The sequence below is a fragment of the Nothoprocta perdicaria genome, unplaced genomic scaffold (genome assembly GCF_003342845.1).
Source record: "Nothoprocta perdicaria isolate Ctin4 unplaced genomic scaffold, notPer1 scaffold_388, whole genome shotgun sequence".
In the NCBI taxonomy this organism is placed as follows: domain Eukaryota; kingdom Metazoa; phylum Chordata; class Aves; order Tinamiformes; family Tinamidae; genus Nothoprocta; species Nothoprocta perdicaria.
The window spans coordinates 330,999-353,240 of NW_020455630.1; the positions used below are offsets into that span (position 1 = coordinate 330,999).

General features: G+C 34.8%; 1 protein-coding gene across 1 annotated transcript in view; it reads left to right on the top strand.

The window, feature by feature from the left end:
• The window catches only part of DOK6 (docking protein 6), a 157,205-nt gene that overhangs the window by 83,631 nt on the left and 51,332 nt on the right, over nt 1-22,242 (top strand). Inside the window, exon 6 of the mRNA XM_026044837.1 lies at nt 12,089-12,227. Coding sequence (XP_025900622.1) covers nt 12,089-12,227 — 139 coding nt within the window. The remainder of the gene's footprint in view (nt 1-12,088; nt 12,228-22,242) is intronic.

Genomic DNA, 22,242 nt, shown 5'->3' on the forward strand with positions numbered 1-22,242 from the left:
AACACTCTGGGGTGCATATGTGAATGTACACAGTGAATGTTTTGTAAGTTTCTTATAAAAATATTGCTAGCGAAGGAAGAACAGTAGAAGCAAAAGCCTAAATTATGAAATATTGAACCTTAGACAAGCTGACTGTAGTGTAAAAGTAGCCAGTTACTGTTTTTCTCAGGACAGAGGAAGATTGTTTCCCTAGTTTAGCTTTCTAATTGTGGCCCACATTCCCTGGAAACAGAGCAGGATACTGTGCTTAGAAATCCTATGCATTAGAGGAGATAGATTTCACACTTTTGATTTCTGCTGTCCCAGAATATGTTTTGCAGTCTGTGTTTCTTCTTAACTTGTCAAGTAGCATTTCCTRTAAGTTATTAGTGTTTTGTGCAATGCAGAGAAACTGGTCTGTTTATGAAGAAGAGGCAAGGTCACATACCACAGTTCCTGCTGTTCTTACCTAGTTTCTTTTGATTTAGCAAAATTTTCAGTAATGATAGCACAAAATGTGTCTTTGTTCAGCACAACTTTGGTAATTTCACAGAGGACCCAGAGTAACTGTTCAGCTAGGAGAACATGATCAGTGTAATTGAAATATTAACAGCAGAGAAGTGGAAATGTGCATTTATCAAAATATCAGAAAATTCCCAACAGTTTCATCCAATGAAATAGAAATAAGTTATTTCTTGGAAAATATGGTAAATATGGGAGCTTGTGTAAGTGTTTCGTTATAGATTATAAATACTGCTTTCTTCTTCTTCTTCATTCCTTTGTATGCTTTTCTCCTTTTTCTTTTGTTGTGTTATTTGATGTGGGTGATTATTTTTGTTGTTCTTCATTGATGCATTTTTTCCCCTTAGTTTCTTTATTTTTTCACTCCTATCCACTAATACCTTTTCCTACCCAGTTGCCTTTCAGATCAAAAGGTGTGACTTTTTTTTTTATGGAAGAAAATTTTGCCAAAGAATTTGTGAGGGTTCTCAAATGCTTATCAAGCTGCTACTTACCTGAAGAAATTATAAGTTGAATTTAGCAATCTAGCTAGTGAGAAATCCTTACCAGGAATTTTCCCRCTGCTAGAAACACAATCACACAGATATCAGATGTACAATGACAGGCTGAGCCGGAGATGCCAGGGTAATGCTGTGTGAGCTGTCAAATTCAGAACAGTGCTGCTATTGTTTGCAATCGAGAGAACAGGTAAAACTTGGCTACTTCACTTCTGCCTGGCTTGTGTAGAAGAGGAACAGATAAGGCAAGAGGCGGGGAAATTTTGTTTAGCCTCCTGCTTTAAGTACCACATGTATAATACTGRTAGACATTCAATGTTTTTCATTTGTGATAGCATCTGTACATTTTATCTAATTATTCTTTTGACATAATACTATTATTGTACATACTTCTTACCTACCTAAGGCCTTATTTCACAGCTTGTATCCATATGTCTAGCTGATGTTCAGACCAGGAACACGGCCTTCAGCTACATGTTCCATTTTCTACTGTCAGCATTTAAGATTTTTTTTTTTTCTTTTTTTTTCATTAAAACATCCCTATCGACTCATGGCCAGTGCTTTGTCTGCCCCAGAGGTCACTGCTGTAGACGTTCAGCTTGTGGCAGGTGACTTGCAAACTGTAGCTGAAAACCTGCCAGTTTTGAGCTCAGTGCTGATGAGTCCTTGTATTTCATTAACATATATTAATTACTCATTAGTATATGTACATAGGATGGTGAGTGTCTCTGGACAACCCTTTTATGTCTGTAATATTTGCATATGGCTTTCTGAAAATTCCTCTGTGGCCAAAATGTTCGAACCAGTAGTTCTCAAGGTTTGAAGAGGGAAAGAGTGACATTGACATTAAAAAAAAAAAAAAAAAAAGTCAGTACTCAAATTCCCTTCACAATAGCATCATAATACAATGAAATTTCTTGGAGTGACAGACCGTAGATTGAGTGGCCAAAACATTTCATGACAAACAAACAAAAAAACCCTCAACATCGACTTCTGAGTGACACATTCTTCACCATTCCTTTTCACTTTGCTTCAACCACCTTCAGAGCAAGAGAATGTAGCATTAGAAGGTCATGTAATTTTCCACAGGCTCGGAAAACTGTTATTTTGAGTATACATCATCATCAGCTATGACTAATTCACCTTTTCCTCTGGTTATGTAGTTCTAARCCTGACTCTGTCTTTGGGCATTATTATTTTTTTTTGCTTTAGTGTCTTGATATTATTGGTCCATCCATGAAAAGGTTAATTGTCCTAGTTCATTTGTGTTCAGTCCTCCAGGAAGTTTGCTTCCTATCCCTATAAATGGAAGCGTTTTTTTTTTTTTTTTTTTTTTTTTTTTTTTTTTTTTTTTTTCAAAATAAGTGTGTATTTCCAATCTTTATTTTGAATATAAAAAAAGAGTCAATGACACAAACACAGTATTAACATCATGTTAGATGCAATTTATTTCCAACAATATTCAACACATAGAGGAGACGTTGTTGAAGCATTATAGGACAAATTCTCTTGTAGATCCTTTCTGTGTTTAATGTTTATACTGCACGTGTGGTATGTGCASGTGCAAAACTGAATTCTGTTGTCTTTTTTAGATTGAGCTTTAATGATCACTGCAAGTATTGTCAGCGTATGTAGAATAGTGTTCAGCATTGTAGCTTCTGAGCTGCTCGAGTTCTTAAAAATATAGTAAAATAAGCAATTATACCYATACAGATTAATTTCTTGGCTGTCATTATGCCAATATTTGTTAATTGAAATATGCTTCCTCCTTACAAAACTTGCTTCTTGAGAGAAAACCAAATATTCAGGTTTGTGTCACATTGTATTCAGAAGCAAGACAGACTGTAGCAGCTAAGAAGAATTCCACTGACAATTCCTGGACTAGGAGTGGTCCCATGCATGAAGAATGACTTTAGAGCTCTGAGAAGAAAACAAGAAGAGAATAAAGACCCTGGATGCCTAAATTTTATTGCTTCCAATATACAAGTAATGTTGCACTGACACAGGGCTATTGTATTATTATGTACTCATCTGTTTTAGCCAGTAAAGCAATAACCTTATTTCGGTTTTATATCTAACATTTTTGTATTTAGCTAAGTCAACAGTGCTGATATAAGAGTACTGATGCTTCACCTGTGCTCTGCTACTTAAGGCAGTGAGAGGAAGTAAGCAGTTTTATTGCGGGCTTTTTTTTTTTTTTTTTTTTTCATCATTGAGGAATAATGGCTCTTAATAGGCTGGCAGAAATTTTGTAGTGGTTATCTTTCCTTGAACATGATCCCAGATTACAGGGCTTGGAACTTGCATCTCTGTGGTTCAAAAGTGAGATAAAAATAATAGCTGGACCATGCTGAGTGAAAAAGGTTTAATCAAAAAAAAAAAAAAAAAGAGCTGTTTGTAATCTTTGTAACCTCTTTATTTTTCTTCCCCTCAGATCTATATTTCTTRCTGTTCTATTTTCTGTACAGCAGTCTGTAAATGATACTTCTGTGCTAAAATGATAATAGTGATTTGAATTATTAGTTTATCTTCCACTTAGCTGCTAAGAATAGGTACTCTTCCAAAAAGGTATTAAATAGTATTTCATCATTATCAATGAGACCAGAGCTTTGCAAATTAACAGAACTAATTATCTAACAAAATGTTTATATTTGTTCATTTACTTAAGCTGTCAAAAATGCAAATGTTTTATATACTTAAGAACATGTCAACAGTTGCCTTCATTATTGTGCCTTTGTGTTCGATAAATTCCTTTTATGAATAATTTATGTGATTTTTTTAAGAAGAAAATTTTATGAATAATTTATGTGATTTTTTTAAGAAGAAAATATTTAGCAGTCAAAAAATTCCTTAGTATGGGTTATTTTGAACATGTATATGTATCATGGACCTCCATTGATTAATTAAATTATAGGTGGATTGAATACTGAGAAGAGATACTAGTTTGTATGTACAACCTAGATTTCTTATTGGGCAGAAATGCTGAAACATGAACAGCACAGAGCACGGATGCACGGAATGGGTGAGGTTGGGAGGGGCCTACTGAGATCACTCAGTCTGGGTCATTTGGAGCACGCTGCACAGGACCCTCTCCAAAGGGATGTCTCCTGATAAGGAGACTCCACAGCCTCTCTGGGCAACCTGTGCCAGTGCTTGGTCACCCTGATAGTAAGCAAGTTTGGTAGCTACCAAATAAAAGTGGTCTGAAATCAATCCCAAACATAATCATGCTTCTTGTCAAAGCTAAACCATCAAAAAAAAAAAAAAAAAACCCTCTAAAATATGAATTTTGCTACATTTTATGATGGACATTGATCATACTGTTTGAAATGAATTAGAGAATAGTGGACAGGACTAGTGAACAGTTACTGATCTGGTTCAGAAAAAGATGTGGCTTGTTTACAGCTCACTCTCCTTCCATTAAGCAGAAAGCATTTGATATACATGAGTGGGATATTGTCCCCGAAGCCTTAGCAATGTGATATGCACCCCAGTCCTCTAAATGTGCTGTTACAGAGGGCAGCACAGAGAGCACTGCCCACAGTGCCACAGAGGGCACACAGTGATTGCAGAGACAACGCTGGCAGTGAGAAGAAGGAATTTCCCMAAAGGCATAATTACTACTAGTGCTTTACAGAAATCTCTTCTGTCTAACTAAAGAAATAAAAAATATATATATTTTCAAGAATTGAAGTGTTTGTGTTATATAACACTCTTACACTGTTTTTTATTTCATGCAGAAGAAGAAATTATCTTACCTCAAATAACTGGTATGCATGCAAAAAAACCTCTGTAATTTAGGGGGAAAATTAGCAGTGTAATGCATACTGTTAAGACTAACACTGTATTTATTGGTTACCATGAGTGCCTAAAATAACTTAAAAAGACATGCAGCTATTCCTTGGAAAGTCTTATGGTCCTCTGGACCCAACTATGTTTTTGGAACAAAGCACCACCCTCTTCCAATACATCTTAATATTTTGCTTCTCAAAACATGGCAATTCAAAATTCCCATAAATAGACCTTTATTAGAAACTGTTTTGATACCATGAGGAACCACTTATCTCTTCTGGCAGAAAATACCAGGAATGATGCAAGAGATACAAGATATGACCTAGAACAAATGTTCAGATATAAGCTACGTGACCAGTTACTGAGCCACATCTGAAGTGTGGTAATACACCATGGTCCCCATATTAATTCATGTCACATTCAAGGCGATCCTGCATAAAAGAGAATTAAAATAAAACACTAACTTTTCTCAAGAGTATGCATATGAACAGTGAAAAATTACCTTCCTCAGCTAACATATAATAGCATGACAATAAATGTTATGGATCAGTGTCTACAGCCAGCAATTAGAAATTATACACTATATTTTTTGCTGGTGTATATTTTTGCAGTAAATAACTATTATCTAGGAGATCTGGCTGATATCAGATACTTGCTTCTCAGATGTTAAAATTTTCAGTATATCCTTGTTTGACAAGCAGCATAAAACTGAAATGCTGACTACTAAGCATTGAAATCTAACTCATTATTCACTTTAGGGTRTAAGTAACATGCCAAACACAAAGATTTTGAGATTCTGTGTGTGCTTCCTCTGTATGTTGCCCTTTATGTTATTGATGTGCTTGATGTTGTTGATCTTCGTTTCCCTTTCACAATTTTTTCATGGGACATTTTCCTGGCTTCCACTGACCTTTTCCCACCTTCAGAGCTTTCTAACCATGTTTACCACCAGGGTTCTCTAACAGAAATGATTACACCTTCTGCACATTTTCCATTAATTTTCTTCTCTCTGCTTCACTCATTGACCTTTCATAGCTTCTATACACATTCTATTTATATAATCTTACCTTTTCTCTTATTAATTTGCCCACCTAAAATGTGTCACATTTTTGCCTGCTCTATTGTAATTTAGGATTCTTATCAATACTTTCTTATTTTTTTTCTCTGTTCTTTTTCTCTTGAATGTAAAAGTTCAACTTATAATTCTGTAAAAATCTGTATAGTTTATTTTACAAATATTTTAATAAGTATTCCAAGGTATATATTGCCCATTTTACCTAGATATGTCCCCGGCACAAAGAATTGTTTACTTTACTTGCTCTTTTTTTGTTTACTCTGAAAAAAACAACCTTGAGATACATGCAAGCCAGCGTATGTTGGAATGAGCAAAGCATTTGGACCTTGAGGAGAGCTTTGTATTCATTTCTTAGAGAAGCCTCCCAGCCACCTAATCYGTGTTTAGTGTGCTGTGTGTAATGTCCTTGCATAGAAAGAACAAACAGGATTTCTGTCAAAATGACTTAGCTCAAATTGAAATAACAGCAAACAAGGATAGAACAAAAGTTAGATATCCACAAGGGAGACAGTGTTTGTGTGTCTCCTCTGATAATCTAATTAAATTGAAAGTAAAATTGCAGCTGGTTTCCACTACTTTTTTTCTTTTTTTAGAAAATCAAGGCTGTAACAGCACAAAAAATAAGTGTTTCAGTCCAGAGTTAGATGTTGCACACCACTGAATTCTCCTCTGACCAACATCCACAGCTGTAAGAATCTTCACCATGCTTCTTGTGACAGTACCAGGTCTGGATCCACATCTGGCATTTGATCAACTCTAGGATACAGGAAATAAGCACAAGCTAAATTCCCTTCTGGGCCTGGAAGTGTCTGAGAAAAGAGATTCAGTATTTAAAAGTATTTTCAGTAGCCTTCATTGATGAGACAAGCAAGACTTTACAGATGGACTGCAAAGTTAAGGAAAGATTTGGAAAAAAAAAAGACATGATCCTACTCAAAGTATCTTAGGATATTCAAATTAAAATAAACCAATAACTTGGGGAAAAAAAAAAAAGTAATTTAGGTGTGGAATATGTTGGAAGGGTTGTATGTGAAAGACTTCTGACCTATGATTACCACCGTGCTAGGGTCTACACCAAGGTAGTCCTGTGCTATTTTATGTTGTAGGAGGACCTGAGCACCTGCAAACTCTGCAACAGCAAGTACATCTGATAAGATATTGCTAACTTTTGCCACTCTGGTTATTGAATAATAATGAATCTTGATATGCATTCTCAATTAAAAATGTAAAACCCATGTCTCTCTAAAGAGCTGAAAATGCCAAATTAAGGCAACAATTATTTACCTCTGTCTTTAAACAGAAAATCTGCTGTTTTTACTGTGTATTTTGTCTTGATTTGCTTTGCAAAAAGAGAAGACACATTTTGAGAAGGCAACATCTCTTAATAGAGTTAAACTTGATGGCAGATTTGAGGCAGAGGTTCCCTGCATTGGTCCAGAGAGCTCAGTAGTGATATGCTTAGTAGCTGATTCCCTGGTGCAAGCAGTGGCAAACATTGGCGGTTAATTCCATTTCTTTGGGAAAGGATGACTCCCAAGCTAATGACTCAAACATTTTACTCTTCCTTAGTGATTCCTAGCAGTTCAGTTCTTTGTTCAGTGCCTACTTCAGAATGTTTAGGTTTATTTAGGTTTGGATGATTAATGTATTTACAAATCAGCCAAAATTTCTTCAATGCTAATCTATTTGTGGGTAAAAATAAATTATCTGTGTTCATTAAAAAATAAGATTTTGATATAGGACGAGCTAAAATCTGTCTAGTTGCAATTGCTATATATCCTTTATTTTGAAAAGACTTATAGCAAGTAGTGTTTCTGAACATCTCAGTTTTCAGAAAACCTTTATGATTSTTTGAAAATACATTTTACCTTTAGCAAAAATAATCAAATCAAACTGAGATATCAAACTCCCGTCCTTTCATGCCTCATACATCCACTTGCTGAATATTGCTCTATTAAACTTTCAAAATATTTCAACCATGACACGAGAGCATTTTAGAAATAAATACCATTTATTTCCATAGTTTTATTTTTATGTTTTTTTTATGGTATTTTTTTTCTCTTTGGAGAAAATTTTTAAATCAAATATGAGTTATAGTAAAAAATGAGTTGTCTTGTCAATGGCATTTTCCTAACAATTCATTTGGTATTTAGGTTGCAGATACAGTGTATGTAAGTAAGAAAGAAAGGAGTTTTTTTAAAATAAGCAATGTAAGTTGATTTAGCCTGGATAGCCTGGAAGTTCCTGCCGTGCTATCTAGCATGTGTTGACAAAGCAGTTATTTCTRTTCTTTGGATAAGTCTTAATACTGTGGAGACTTTACTAATCATTCCTGTGACTTTTAGTTTATGCATATGGCCGGAGGTCCATAGAGGACAGCGAACTTGGTCATTAGTTGGAAAGAAAAAGTGAATCACACCGGTTTAGTTATATTTGGAAAAATGCAGACAAAGGAACTGCGTTTTATTGGGCTGCTGGGCCACCACCATCTGAACATTGCATTTGATAGTGATGTATAAAGGAATGATGACAATGAAGTACTTACTGTTTTAGTTTTGTTTAGAATTTTGAAGAACTGAATGGACTGTGTCAACAAAATTTCTGTGTTGGAGTGAATTCTGTGAGTTTAATATACATTATTGATTATGCCCTAAAAGAGTGAGATTGCTATAGTGAGCAGAAGCACTGGGAAATCATACTGTGGATTTGGGAAATATTGAAAAAAAAAATCTGACAATATATAAGATTGGAAAGTTTCCTTGGCCTGAAAATAAGCCCTACCTTTGAGTAGAAGCAAGGAACTTCACTGTTGATCTCTCAGTGCAGTTTTCTCTATGAAACAGGAATTGAATCAGATCTGCTAAAAGTGAAAAGCTTCAGTACTAAAAATTTTATGATGATTTCCAGGTGTTATTTATCTACTTGCTTCGTTATCTGTCCATTTAAATCATTCTGTAATAATACAGGAGAAAAATGCACTTTTCTATTTCAGTCAAAGTACTTCATACATTTTAATGCATTGAATCCTTAAATATCCTAAGACATAGGTTAATGACATACCTGCTTTAAAGCTGGAAACACAGAAATAGAGAAGCTATCATCAGCATATTTCAAGCATACATAGACTGTTAAATCTCCCATCAAAAAAATTAAAGCATATAAAATCAGTGACATTTTTTGACAGTAAAGGTCAAACTGAGTCAGTAGAACTGCAATGCAAACCCCTGGCAGTATTGGGTTAAAAAAAAAAAAAAAAGAAAAGGGTACATTCTTGTTCTGCCTTTGCTCCAAATTGCTTCTAGAAAATAAATTGTTATCAATTCCTTTATTAGGTAAAAGTGTAGCAGAGTATTTTGCAAAATAGTAAAAAATAATAATTTTGACAAGTTTCGGTCTATATTGTGGCGAAAAAAGTGTCATTTTTCATTTTTTAAAGTTTGCTAGAAAAAACAATASCCTTTTTATGTTTTGAACAGGATTTGCCACAGCAATGCTTTTTATTTATTTTAAAAAATAATAGTGGAAAGTAACCAAAACAGAATGCAACAGAACAACTGTGTTTCAGGGTTAGCTTTGAACAGAGAGAAATTTGAATCTTATACTCACTCTAAAACAACATATTGACAAGGCTAAACTTGAAAATGCAGTTTTAGATGGACATTTATCTGGTATCTAGACAAAATAATATAATACAGAGGCTATAGAGGAAATAATATGTTTGTTCTCCTGTCTGTGTTTTGAATGTAAATAGACCAAGTCAAGAAGTATGATTCAACCTATCTACTTGCCCATTGCTTTTGGGCAACTAAGTAAAACTCCTTATKCTTTTCAGCAAAATTCTTGGATACAGGAGAGCACACTTGTTCCTTTCCCAGTAACCTATCCTCATCATACTCAGGAGATTTTCCCTGACACTTCTCTAAATCAGTTTGCATTTCACTGTTCTAGAAAGTCCAAACTAAGCCCAAAACATGCACCTGTGCTTACTCTCATAAGTAAGATCTAGCCAATTTTTGTGAAGTAATTGAGAGTAGGAGAGGGAAGGGAATTCCTTTCTATATTATATTGACAATTTGAATGAAAGAACTTCACTATATCAAAAGGATTCACCGCCTCAGGAACCCAACACTTGGGTTGGGAGGCTGCCAACAGGTTGTGGTTGTCCCTTGCTGTTGCAGAGCGCAGCCTCCTCCATGGGGCCACCTTCTGTGGTGGCAGCCAGTGGGGTCATTTCCACTTGCAGTTCACAGGAGCAACACAGATCTGATCATGTCTGTACTGGTGGTGATGCTTAAATCCTTCATCTTCGTCACACTGTGTTGCCCACTTCCTTGTTTTTATCCTTATAGGATTTTTTTCATTCTCTGAAAGGAGGATGAAATTTGGTCATTTTTTCCAGACTTTCTCTTTCACGCTGCTGGAATTTTATTAAGATCTCTTTATACAAAAACAGAGTACCGGCTATATGACGCCCTGAGGGACCTGAAAGACTGTTGCAAAACTCTCAAGACATTTTATTTCTACCCAGAGCTCTTTGGAAGATTGTGGCTAAGGATATAAAATAAATGTTTACAGCAGGGATCTTGATCTCCACTGGAATTTAGTACAAAACTGTTTTTTTGTCTGTTAATTGGCACATCCCATTAATGCTGATGAAATAATAGCTGTCTACAGAGTGAAATGCATTTTCTTCACTTACCAGAATAGTCATGGCTATTTTTGTTTCAAMAGTGTAGGTGTATATAATGTCAGGAATCTGGTCTACACTAGYTTTTCATTCAACATCTTGGCTGATCTAAGAGTTCATTCTGAATTTTCCTTCCCTAAGCACTTCTGTTTCACCTGTTTCTGCTCTCCCCAAGCACACATATGCATAAAATTTTAGAAGGAACTCCCTAAAACTGTGTATATTTCCAGTGTATGGAGAAAGCTTTTGTAGGAGTTAATAAGAATAACTTAGGTCTGCTTTGAAATCAACTTCTTCTAAAATGATTAGCAATTTCATATGCCCAGATTTTCAGGCTTCATACTGGAGGCAACACTTTCTGAAAAAAAATGAAAAAGAAAAAAAATCACAATATATTATATATATATATATATATAAATATATATATATTACATATATATCACATTATATCATAGGTAACTCTGAAAATCATTATAGGAAGTATAAGATCAAATTAAATCATTAAACCAAATTAGTTTCAACTCTAATATTTCATAAAGATTTCTTTATAAATACAGAAGTCCGACACACATTAGCTGTTCCTGGTGAATCAATAACTAATTATTGAAGGAAATGCTATTTATGCATAATTTTATCTTTATCAAGATACACACAAGACAGTAAGTTTTTTTTATATAATTCACTAATCTGAATATGTTGGATTGCACTGCTGTTTAATAAAGTATATAACCTTTGAAGTTATTCAATAAACTAATAATGTTTACTCATACTCTATTTAACAGCCCTCTAGCTCATCCCATTTACCACATACCACTCTTATTTCTTAGAACAATGCCACAGGAATACCGAAGTTAAGGATAATATTGCATTTACTCTCTAAAGGCAAGAAAAGTAATTGTATTTATGTAATATTTTTCATTATTTAATCTTCTTATACAACACAAATACTCTTGCTAATGCCAAATATACTCAGACTGAATGGCTTTTGAAATTATCAGGATAGCTTATGTTGCCTTACATAAATATACTCCTAAAGGGACAGAGTTCTATTTTAACACCCTTAATGCTCTATTTCAAAATATCTTCTTTGTAGTGATCATCATAACAGCAACTTTTACTGGTCAGCATTCTGTTAAAAACTCAGCTTTTCAATGTTATGATATGCTATGTACTTCTGGCATGAATTGGTTAAGAGAATTAATTTCAAATTCTACTTACCAGTGCAGGCACTTGAAACTGCTGTAAATAGCTGACTGTATTACCTCAGGTTTTTATTTTATGATAAAACTTCTCTCTTACTATTCAGAGGATGATTAAAACTGAATTTAAAGGTTATGTTCATCAAGTTCTGCGCACATCTCTTGGAATATGTCTCTCCTCACTGGTTAAAAATAATTTTGCAGATGTTCAAAATTCCAGAGTTAAAATATAAAAGTTGGCATTTTCTACTGCAAAGTATGCACTTTTTATAATAGTTGGATAAAAATGAAAGAGTACTAATTTTTTTCCTTCCATTCTGCTTAAATATCATTTCAGGATGTGTGACACAGGAGAAGGGCTGTTCACCTTTCAGACAAGAGAAGGAGAGATGATATATCAGAAAGTTCATTCTGCAACACTGGCAATAGCAGAGCAACATGAAAGATTAATGATGGAGATGGAGCAGAAAGCACGGGTAAGTTACATTCACCATAGTCTTATAAAAATTGAGAACCAAGAACCAAAGAAATGTGCAGCACGGCAGTCCATAACCGTAGTAAGGCTGCTATCTATATGCCTAAGAAAAAACTTAATGATTTGCTTTTCAGAGTTCTCATTTTTTCAGAATGCTGCATAATGATGTTCATGTCTTTCTGAAATAGCAGATACCTTTGACTGCTCAATCCATGTTTACCTTCCTGAAAGTTGTGGCTCCATAACTCAACAGTTAAGACTTCTACCTGAAACCAGCTGTGAGCTAGTGTCAACAACTGAATGTTATCTTCTTGACGTGGCTTCACAGATGGATGGGGAAAAAAGATCTAGGTGTCCACAACCACATTCTGTTTTGTTTTGTTTTGTTTTGTTTTGTTTTGTTTTGTTTTGTTCTGTTCTGTTCTGTTCTGTTCTGTTTTGTTTTGCTTTGCTTTGCTTTGCTTTATTTTATCTAGACTCGGGAAAGAAATTATTTTCTTTCCACTGTAGTATTTTGTAAGTGTTTTTTTTTTAAGACAAACTCTACCTTTATATGCACCAGTGAAGAAAAAGAAAGGTAGGGAGAGGCCAGAGAACCAGACTGATGCTCTTTCCTCTCAAATGACCACAATTCTTCACATATCGTTGACACTGTTTCCAGTTACCACCGCTTCCTTCCTTCCTTCCCTGACCTGCAGTGCATGTGCCCGCAATCACACAAGTATCACTTCCATAATCCTCTCCCCACACTCTTCATCACTGTCAAAGTACCTTGTTACACTCCTGAGAAAGAAAGACTGATGCAGAGGCCGATTCAAAACCCCAGTGTTCAACTCTTGCTCATAATTACTCTCCATAGAAGCCTATTTTTCTCTATTTATTGCAGAGGAAGCTTGAAAAGACTTATCTTTCTATGACAAAAGTTCATCATATTGAATGCTCCCTTCAGATATTATAAGTCTCTGAGTAAGAGCTGAGAGATGAGAAAGCTTTTTCTGTGGTTTGTGGAAAGAGATGGATGAGTTTTTCAACAAAACTAGTCCCAAAGTAGGAGTGTGTGTAGGAAACTGGAGATTCGCAAACTTTGCTTAGAAAAAGGAGGAGGAGTAGAGCTCACATTCAAGATTAAAATGATTTTTGGAACCTCTGAACCATTGTTAAAAAGTCTAAAACAGCACAGATAATAAAGGAAGTTTCAAAGCATTTAAAGTTGCAAAAATCTTCATAAAAAAACCCTTAATTCTGATAGGCAGAAAGTATTTGAAAAATAGTCTGAAAACATAATAAATATGTTTGCTTTTAATGTGTCTACACTAGAAATCAGAATTAGAACATTTTTCATGTTCCTTTAATAAGTGCTTGTACCTGAATCCTGGATTATGGAGGATTTTCCTTTCATTCAATTTATCTGTCAGGTCTTCCAAACATTGCTTTATAGCTCTAATACATAGCAAGGTTGTTTCCAGTCTGCCATGGGATGAATTTCTTGAAAACTCATTTATGAAGGCTGTGGTCATATGGTACGTAATATTGCTCCCGAGTGCAGACTGAGAAATACAAATGAGTCATCATCTGCCCAATGAACCAAGTACTTGCATCTTTGTTTGAGGCTGTACGGTGATCTGCCTAAGGGGATCCATACAGGCTTGTGAGCTGCTGTGAGGTGTAGACTGTGTAAGGAAACCACAAAAATATGTTTCTTTAATATTTAAAAAAGTAATCTAATGTGAAATTTGTATTTGGAAGTTTTGCAACCGCTGACTGATGAGATATTAAACATTTAACAGGTCATCTACATCTTTGATTGCAGGAGTTTAGYTGTATTTGTTCTAGAAGTAAAAACTGAAGATAGACCAAGCCAGTGTTGTTTTCCCTCTTCAACTCTGTGTTGCATCTGCAACATCTAATGCCTACAGTTTCACCACGTGCCTATGTATATTTTTCCCCTAAGATCTGACATTGAAATAACAAGCACAGAACTATATACTTTTAAAGCTACAAATGTCATCTACACATTCCAAAAGTTTGGCCTTTGAACCTTTGTCTTTATAGCTGCATATTTGGGTCTCTTCTTGCTTTTTTTGACCTTTACTGTAATGAATATGTGCAATTATTTTTATATTATTTTATTATTATATTCACTTTTTTTTTGACCATGAAAAAGGTGAAAATTAAAGAAATTTTAAAAAGTGAGGAAAGAAAAATGGTATCCCATTACTAAACAAAGAAAAAAAAGAGAAGAAATGTAAAGGTAGCTCCTTTTTTACTCTTTCTTTCCAATTTCAAGTAGTTAAATACTAGAAAAGAGTCATGAATTTTTGTGTACACCTTCCAAAATGTTAGCACGTTTTAATTGATTAATATTCTTAAAGTTTTGTTTATCTTTTTTTCTAGATTATATTTGGTTGTTTTCCAGTATTATAAAGAGTAAATAGACTTTAGAAAAGAAACTAAATACTGTTTTTACAGAAGAAAACATGATGAAATGTATAGATTATGATTAGTTACCATAATGACTATGCAAAGTGAGTTCCCTTATTCTCCACAACTGAAAACATAAGAAAACACATTCTGCTAAAAGAAGAAAGGCAAAATTAATTATTGCTGCAGGAAACTTTTCAGATAAAGGTATTACAAGCAGCTTCAGACCAAATTTGCTGTTTGTGGGAATCTCTTCATACAAGACTCCTGCTTAAGATTATTAGGCAATACATTTGTTTTTACCCTAAGGAACCAGTTGCTGAAGCCAAGTGACTGCAGCATAACTGTGTTAATAAGGGCAAGACATGAGCAGGAAACAAATTCTTCCCTTCTTACTACATTCCAAATGTCATGGAGAGGAAGCAAAACTGTTCTGTAGCAACTCTTAGAGTAGCAAGCCTTCTTTTTTGTCATCACAAGAAAGACAGTCATGTCCGTTTAAATAGACAGCACGATGCACCTCTTTGTGATCTGCCAGCATCCCTTTCAAATTATAGCACTGGAAGAAAGACATGAAATATGTGATCAATGCTCCCTGGCAGAGGAGCATGCCCTGTTTGGTTTCTGGTTTGTTACTGGTTTTACTGCGGTCAAAACAGACTACATTTTACTCAAATATCAAGACGGAGTAGAGATGGGTGGTAATTTAGTTCTTGTGTTCTTCCTAGGTTAAATTTGACATGGCACATTCGCAGAGTGGAATGCTTCGTGCTCACTTCATTTTGAGCAGTAAACAATTTTGGACCAGTGCTAATACTGTACATTGGCATTTTTTTAGAGAAAGTGTTGTTTGCCTATTTACTTCTTTTTTAATCTTTTTTTTAAACAGACTTTTTTTGTGAGTAGGGATTGATATTAAAATGTTTTGTAGTGCGTTTCCAATATCAATACAACTTAATTAAAAGGAATAATGATTTGCTGTCTATTTACAAGATTTTAGCTTATCTCAGTTTATCAATAGCTGTCATTTTACTCTATGAATAGTCTGCATTCTTACATATCTCTTCTCTTACCCCATATTTTGAAAAATAAAAAGGCATATAGAAATATGGTTCATTTGCCACCCTGGAATTGAAGGAAAAGCAACAATCTCAGGAACAAGATATGTCCCCACTAGCTGCAGTCTCACCTTGAGCATGGCAGATCCACATCTCAGTACTTAATAGCCAACCCTCCTATCCCTCCACTTTTCAGTTAGTTCAGATGCTAATCTGATTTAGCAAATCAATTCAGCTTGCTAATTAAAAAAAAAAAAAAAAAAAAGAAAGAAAGAAAAAGTGAGGGAAAAAGGAGAAAAAGGATTGAATTATTCCTTTATTCTAATTGCTGAGTATCTTCCTTCTCAGAATCAACAGAAGATGTTGGTTTTGGTGATTTTTTAAAAGTTAGCGTGTTATAAAAGGCCGTTCCAACCTTAACCATTCTGTGATTCTGTGATTTCAATTCATTGCTAAACATGCAAATACAGTTTCTCTCAATGGCACTAGTTTATCTAACTTCTATATCATAATGAAAATGCACTTACAGTTATAAAGCATTGAAATTTAAGGCTTGTTTCTGCGTGACAACTTTAATCTTCGGCCCATTCAGCCCTCACTGAAAACACTTCTAATATAACTACCATACCCATTAATTCTGAGAGTACATAATGGGGGGTTAAGAGCTACAGATTATTCACATTATGATTAGAGGTATGAGGGAGAGCAGAGGAAGTCTACTGGTACCTTTGTAACCTTATAAATCACTTCTTTCAAGAACTGGCTGGATTATGTAATATCTGAAGAATAAAAATTTATGTGTAAAACTAATTCTAAATAAGATATGCTAACACTGATGTCAGCCAGATGATATTAATCAAACATCAGTAAGCCTGGAGTATAAATGCATGAAGAAATGAAAATGATGTTGGTTTTTGTACCTTATTATGACAGAATCACAGAATGGTTGAGGTTTTGAAGGGACCTTTAGAGATCATCTGGTTCAACTTCCCTGCTCCAGCAGGGAAACTAGAGCACGTGACACAGGGTGGCATCCAGGTGGGTTTGGAAGATCTCCAGAGAAGGAGACTCCACARCCTCTTTGGGCAACCCGTTCCAAGCAAATATTCTGTGATGCTTGGCTTACTATGGAAAGCAAGACTGCAAGAACAATGCCATTTTAGATTGTAATAGTTTTAATGTTTATCAAAAGATAACCACCTTTATAAAGTACCACATCTCTATATTCTTCTTCCATTCTTGTTGTTTACATGGTTTGTCTCTAGTATTCAGATTAAAATACATGAATGAATCATCAAGATAGATTTCTGTCATTTAAATAAGCTAATATCAATGAGTCTGGGTATTAAAACAATGTTATCAAGCAGGAAATAACAAATGTGCCAAAAGAAGACAAATGTCAGGCAGAGTTAAGGAGAGATTGTAGAGCAGGGTGATAAGGAAATAAACCTGAAATTTTGGAGGCAAGTATTCATTCCTTTGTTTGTTTTTGGTCTTTGGGAAGAAGTCATTTGATCTTTCTTTAATTTACCTGAAACAAATTTAGAAGCAAAACAGCATTTCACAGATCTGGTGAGAGGATAAATATAAATTGGGTTGTCAGGGATAGTATAAATAAAAAGATTGTAAATAGAATGAAAAATATCGATGTTTTAAAATTAAAAAGAAAAAAAAAAAGCTGGAAAAAAATAACAATATTAATTCCATAGTCAACTTTTAATTTAATTTTGTTCTGCAAATAAGACTTTACCATGATTTTATTCATATATCTTAAATCCAATTTCAATCTAAACACTCATAAAAATTCTACAGAATCCAATAATATCAATAAACAAAATCAAAAAAAAATTGTTTTCAATTTAAAATGATAGTCTCAATAAAAAGAGAAAACATATTCAGGGCTTATCTGTCTAGTTTAGAGTTGTATTTATATTTATAATGACATACCTATCTCCTATTATTTTCAAGTTGTGAAAATCAGGAAAAGCAGGGAAATACAAGTGGATGCTGCACTGCACAGTGGATGATGTAGTGATTATACAATGATTATACAAACTATTTAGGTAAATGTATGTCTTTGAGGCCCCATTTATTGGGATTTTACTTAATTTAATAAAGAGAGGATGAATACAATAAATTGCCTAAGTGCAGTTGGGTTAATTCAATAGATAGAGGAAAAATGTAAGAATTCAGTGATAGAATCTGGTGTGAGATTCTATGTTACAACTGTTTGGCTTCTTACTGTGTTATGCTGTGACTCTAAATTCTGGATAAACTGATGTGTTGAAGTCTGGATACATACGGTAATTCATGAACTTTTGCGCTTCACGTAAATTAAGATATAGTTTCAGATCAGTTATCCATGTTAGCTGAATACTTTTCTGTATTTCACACCTGAAACTATGGTATGAAGTTGTTATGTAATATTTGTTTAGAAGCTGCTATAGCCTTTGAATTTATAACTCTATAAAAAGCTGGTCGCCATATTATGGTGCATACTTTGCAAATTGCTTAGTTGATTCTCACATGTATTGTGAAGTTTACTAGTGCTTCTAGAGGTGCTTCTAGTGCTTCTTTGACAATTACAAATTAAAATTTAAATAGATTAGCAGCACTTCTGGCAAAGAGGACTTCTGTAAAGGTAAAGCTTTCTCTCTTTGCAATAGAAACCAATAATAAAAAAACTAGAATATTCTATTGCATGATCAGTGAATATTCTGCCCACTGGCAGATCTTGATCACTGGTGCATGCTGCCAAGATTAACAACCAAAACAAAAATTCTGCATTTTTTTCTTTTGCCCTAAGTCAGAATCTGTGTATTTTTAGAATTGAGTTTTGTATTCCTTGTTCATACTAGTATCATTAAATCCCTATGGAGTTCTTGATTCATTAAGCACATAATGTCATTTTTCCTGAATTTTGTTTTTCAGTGATCATGTTCTAAGAATTGTGCCATTTGCCAACTTTACATTGTACTTTGTTAGTCTTCAGGGTCAGAAAACTATTCATACTTAACAAAATTCAAATCCTAAAGCTATGTAGCAGATCTGTTTCCAACATTTGCCACTTTAGAAGAAAGTGGAGGATTTGTGAATATAGATTGGGTTTCAATAACTGTTAACTCAGTGCTTCCTCAGATTGCAGCTATTTCATTTTTTAATCTTATTTTGAAGAAAATATTTCCTTGAAATAAGATTTATTTCATTGGCATTTTTTTTTTCAGGGAAACATACTTATGTCCAATAACTAGCACTGATAATAATGCTGTAAACTGTTCATTGCATATCACTGGCTTCATCAAAGAAGATATTTCATCCTGCTTATGAATTTTTTCTAACTTCCACTGCCTCTCATTATGGACTACGGCCCTACTAAGTCACCATCTTAACCTCCTCTCTTTCACTGTCAAATGCAGGAATCTACTGTCTCCTGCCCGGTACTATATGAGCAAGTAAAACAAAGTGCAAAGCCCTTCTACACTGGTAGAAGCTGCAGATGGTTGGTTGTTGGTGGTGGTTGTTAGAAATTGGCTGTGTGTTTAAAAGAAGCAGCAGCATCAGGAATAGTTTTGCTACGGCAGCAAAGCAGAAGGCAGGTGTTTGCATGCAATGGTAGAGTAGGTGGAAGAAGAGAGCAAGTGTTCAGAGACACTGCAAACAATGTACAGTGTGTAGGTAAGGGGAGTGGGGAGCCAAGAAAGCAAAATATTGCATGTGTACAGAGCTGTCAGAGTGGCTGGAAAGGCACCACCAAGTTGAAATTCATATTTGCTTTTAGAAAATGCAAGGAAGGAAAGAGACAAAGAACTTTCCCTGAACAAAATTGATTATTTGATTAGCAGTCTTATTTGCTAAAAGACATAGGTGATATGAATGATAAATTAGGAAGGGTTGCTGTAATTACACAATAGTTGTTGCATGCCTGGCTGAACCCTGTTTGGCTACTAACAGCCCTTCCCTTAAGTAAACTCTGAAAAGCATTTAATATGGATGGAAAGTTTTATTTGGCATTCTGTACATTTGAAAGTTCTTGCTTGTATAGCTATGCTTGTAGATTTGTATCATTAAACTCTCTTGCAGATGAGCAGGTTATGTTRATATATTGCTAGAAAAATAATTTTCAAGCCAATTCTCCAGCTGGCTCGTTTTATTATTAAGCTCATAACTATTATTTTGAGAAAAATGTTTTTTGTAAAATAAAGTAGCCTGTAGAGTTCCTGTTATTAGTAGTAAAAATAATAGCTGGTGAAGCCACACAATGCTCTCATGAGACAGGTATTATTATAGTAATTATACTAATGAGTAAAATGAGGCACAGAAAGATTAAGGCCAAATTCAACTGAGTATGAATTGCCCATGGTCATAGAGCAATCAGCTGTACCGCTGGGAATAGCACAACAAAACAACAAAACAAATCCTGAATCATAGTCAATTACTTATTCACAGAAGAATTAACTTCTGAAAGTCTTATTTTTCACATGGATTTCCTTAGTCTTCTGAACAACAGTATCATTCTGTGTCTCTTGTCAAACAAGTCTTTTCTCAGTTCAAGCAACTCTATTCAGGAACTCTTTATAAAGCACGAGGGAATTGTTAGGGCTTTGTCTTTGATTAATACAGAAATTCATTATCAATGATTTACAGAGGGGCATGGTCCTATTCAGAAAACAGAAGATTTAAACAAAGTAATAATCTGCAAGGGGATCAAAAATGCTCATAATAGTCCTAAAGATACTCTGTTAAGTCCCTTTCTGCTTTATGTGCTTTGGCTCATCAAGTACCTGTTGGTAGCACAGAAAGTAGGTGAGGTCCTCGTTGCTTTTTTTTTCCTCCCTTTTTTCCTTTTTTTTCCCTAAAAATAACAGTCTCTCTGATTATACCTAGACTAAAGACTGCTGATATTTAGCATGCTAAGAAAAAAAAACTTGAAATATTGATGCTTCTCCTCATACAGGCTGTCTTTTGATATGCATTAATTAAAACCTGTCAAGATAGCGATTATTTATGTTCCTTTTTTGTTCAACCTTGGATTCTTACATTACTCATTTCATTACTGGATTCTTACATTACTGGATCCTTACCTTATTGGGTTTATATATGAATCCAGTCATACTCACAGCTTATATTTTTCAGCTGTTCACTGGTTCCATAAGAATGCAAGAAAGTTAAACATGCAAATTAGTCGCTAAGCTGTTGATTTGACATTAATTCACTTGCTATAGTAACTATATTGTATAGAAATGTGCAGCAACTATAACACGCAAAATAATGCCAGATTAARACTTTGGCACAGCCCATCTCACTAACTCTTTTTTTTTTTTTTCATCCTATGATTACAATACCAGTAAAAATATAGATTGGAAGAGACCTTTACTGGTCACCTAAAATAACCTTACAATATAAGTGTCCAAGAAAAGGGTAGCATCAAAAACTGATCAAGTTGCTCAGGATCTTATCTAGCCAAGTTTTGAAAATCTCCAAGGATCTGGGTACATGTTCCAGTGCTTGACCAGTGTCATTGTGATGAATTTTTCCACATTTCTTTTTGGAACCTCTCCCTGTTCTGCAGCTTGTGGCTCCTGCCACTTGTCTATTCACTGTGCCTCTCTGATAACCCATTTCTGAGTCTGTCTTTTCTAAAATGTGTCGTTAAGGAGAGAGACTCTACATTCAGATGTCTGTTAGTCTTCCTTTTCTCATACTAAATATGCCTAGCTCCCTAATTCCAGCCTTGTAAGTCAAACTCTCCATGATGTCTCTCTGCTGCACAGATGTCTCTCACAGTTGAACTTCCAGGTATGGTTCCAGAAGTGCCAAATGCAGGAGAGTAATTTCCCTGGACCTGTTGGTTATGTTGCAGTGTGTGACTAACCTGTGATTGCACATGTTCACTGCTTATTTACATTATTGGCAGGACCTTTCTGCAGAACTTCTTCATAGTCCCAAACCTGTATTCCTGTGCTGAGTTATCTTGGCCCAGGAGCAGCATTAGTGTTTGTCATTGCTGTCATTGATGTCAATGCTGAACATCACTGTTGGCTTATTCCACTGCTTTGCTGAGGTCCCTCTAAAGTCAAGCCCAAGCAACCTGGCTATTAGACTGCTCCACCTAGTCTGATGTCATTTATTAAGGGTGGATTCTGCCCAACTGGCCAGGCTATTAATGAAGATGTTAAGTAGTATTACATTACTGATCCATCTGAAATTCAAAAATAAGTTATTTAGCAATATATTTCAGCTCTGCATTATTCAGTAGCAAGGACTTAAATGAAGTCTTTGCTTGTACCACAGATAGAAGCATACACTGCTCCATTCCTTAGGACTGCCTCAGGATAGCAGATGTTGCTCCCATCAGGTTTTCATTCTGTCAGTATCTATTTCTGCAAAAGTAGCTACTGGGCAAGATTCATATGGAGGTATGTTTGGCTAGGTTGCTGAATGCAGTACAGTGGTTGCGATTGAAAATCCATGGAATCAGTATGAGCTCTGAGTATGAGAACTTAGGCCTTCTCCATTATTCTTAATAATTTCATTGTA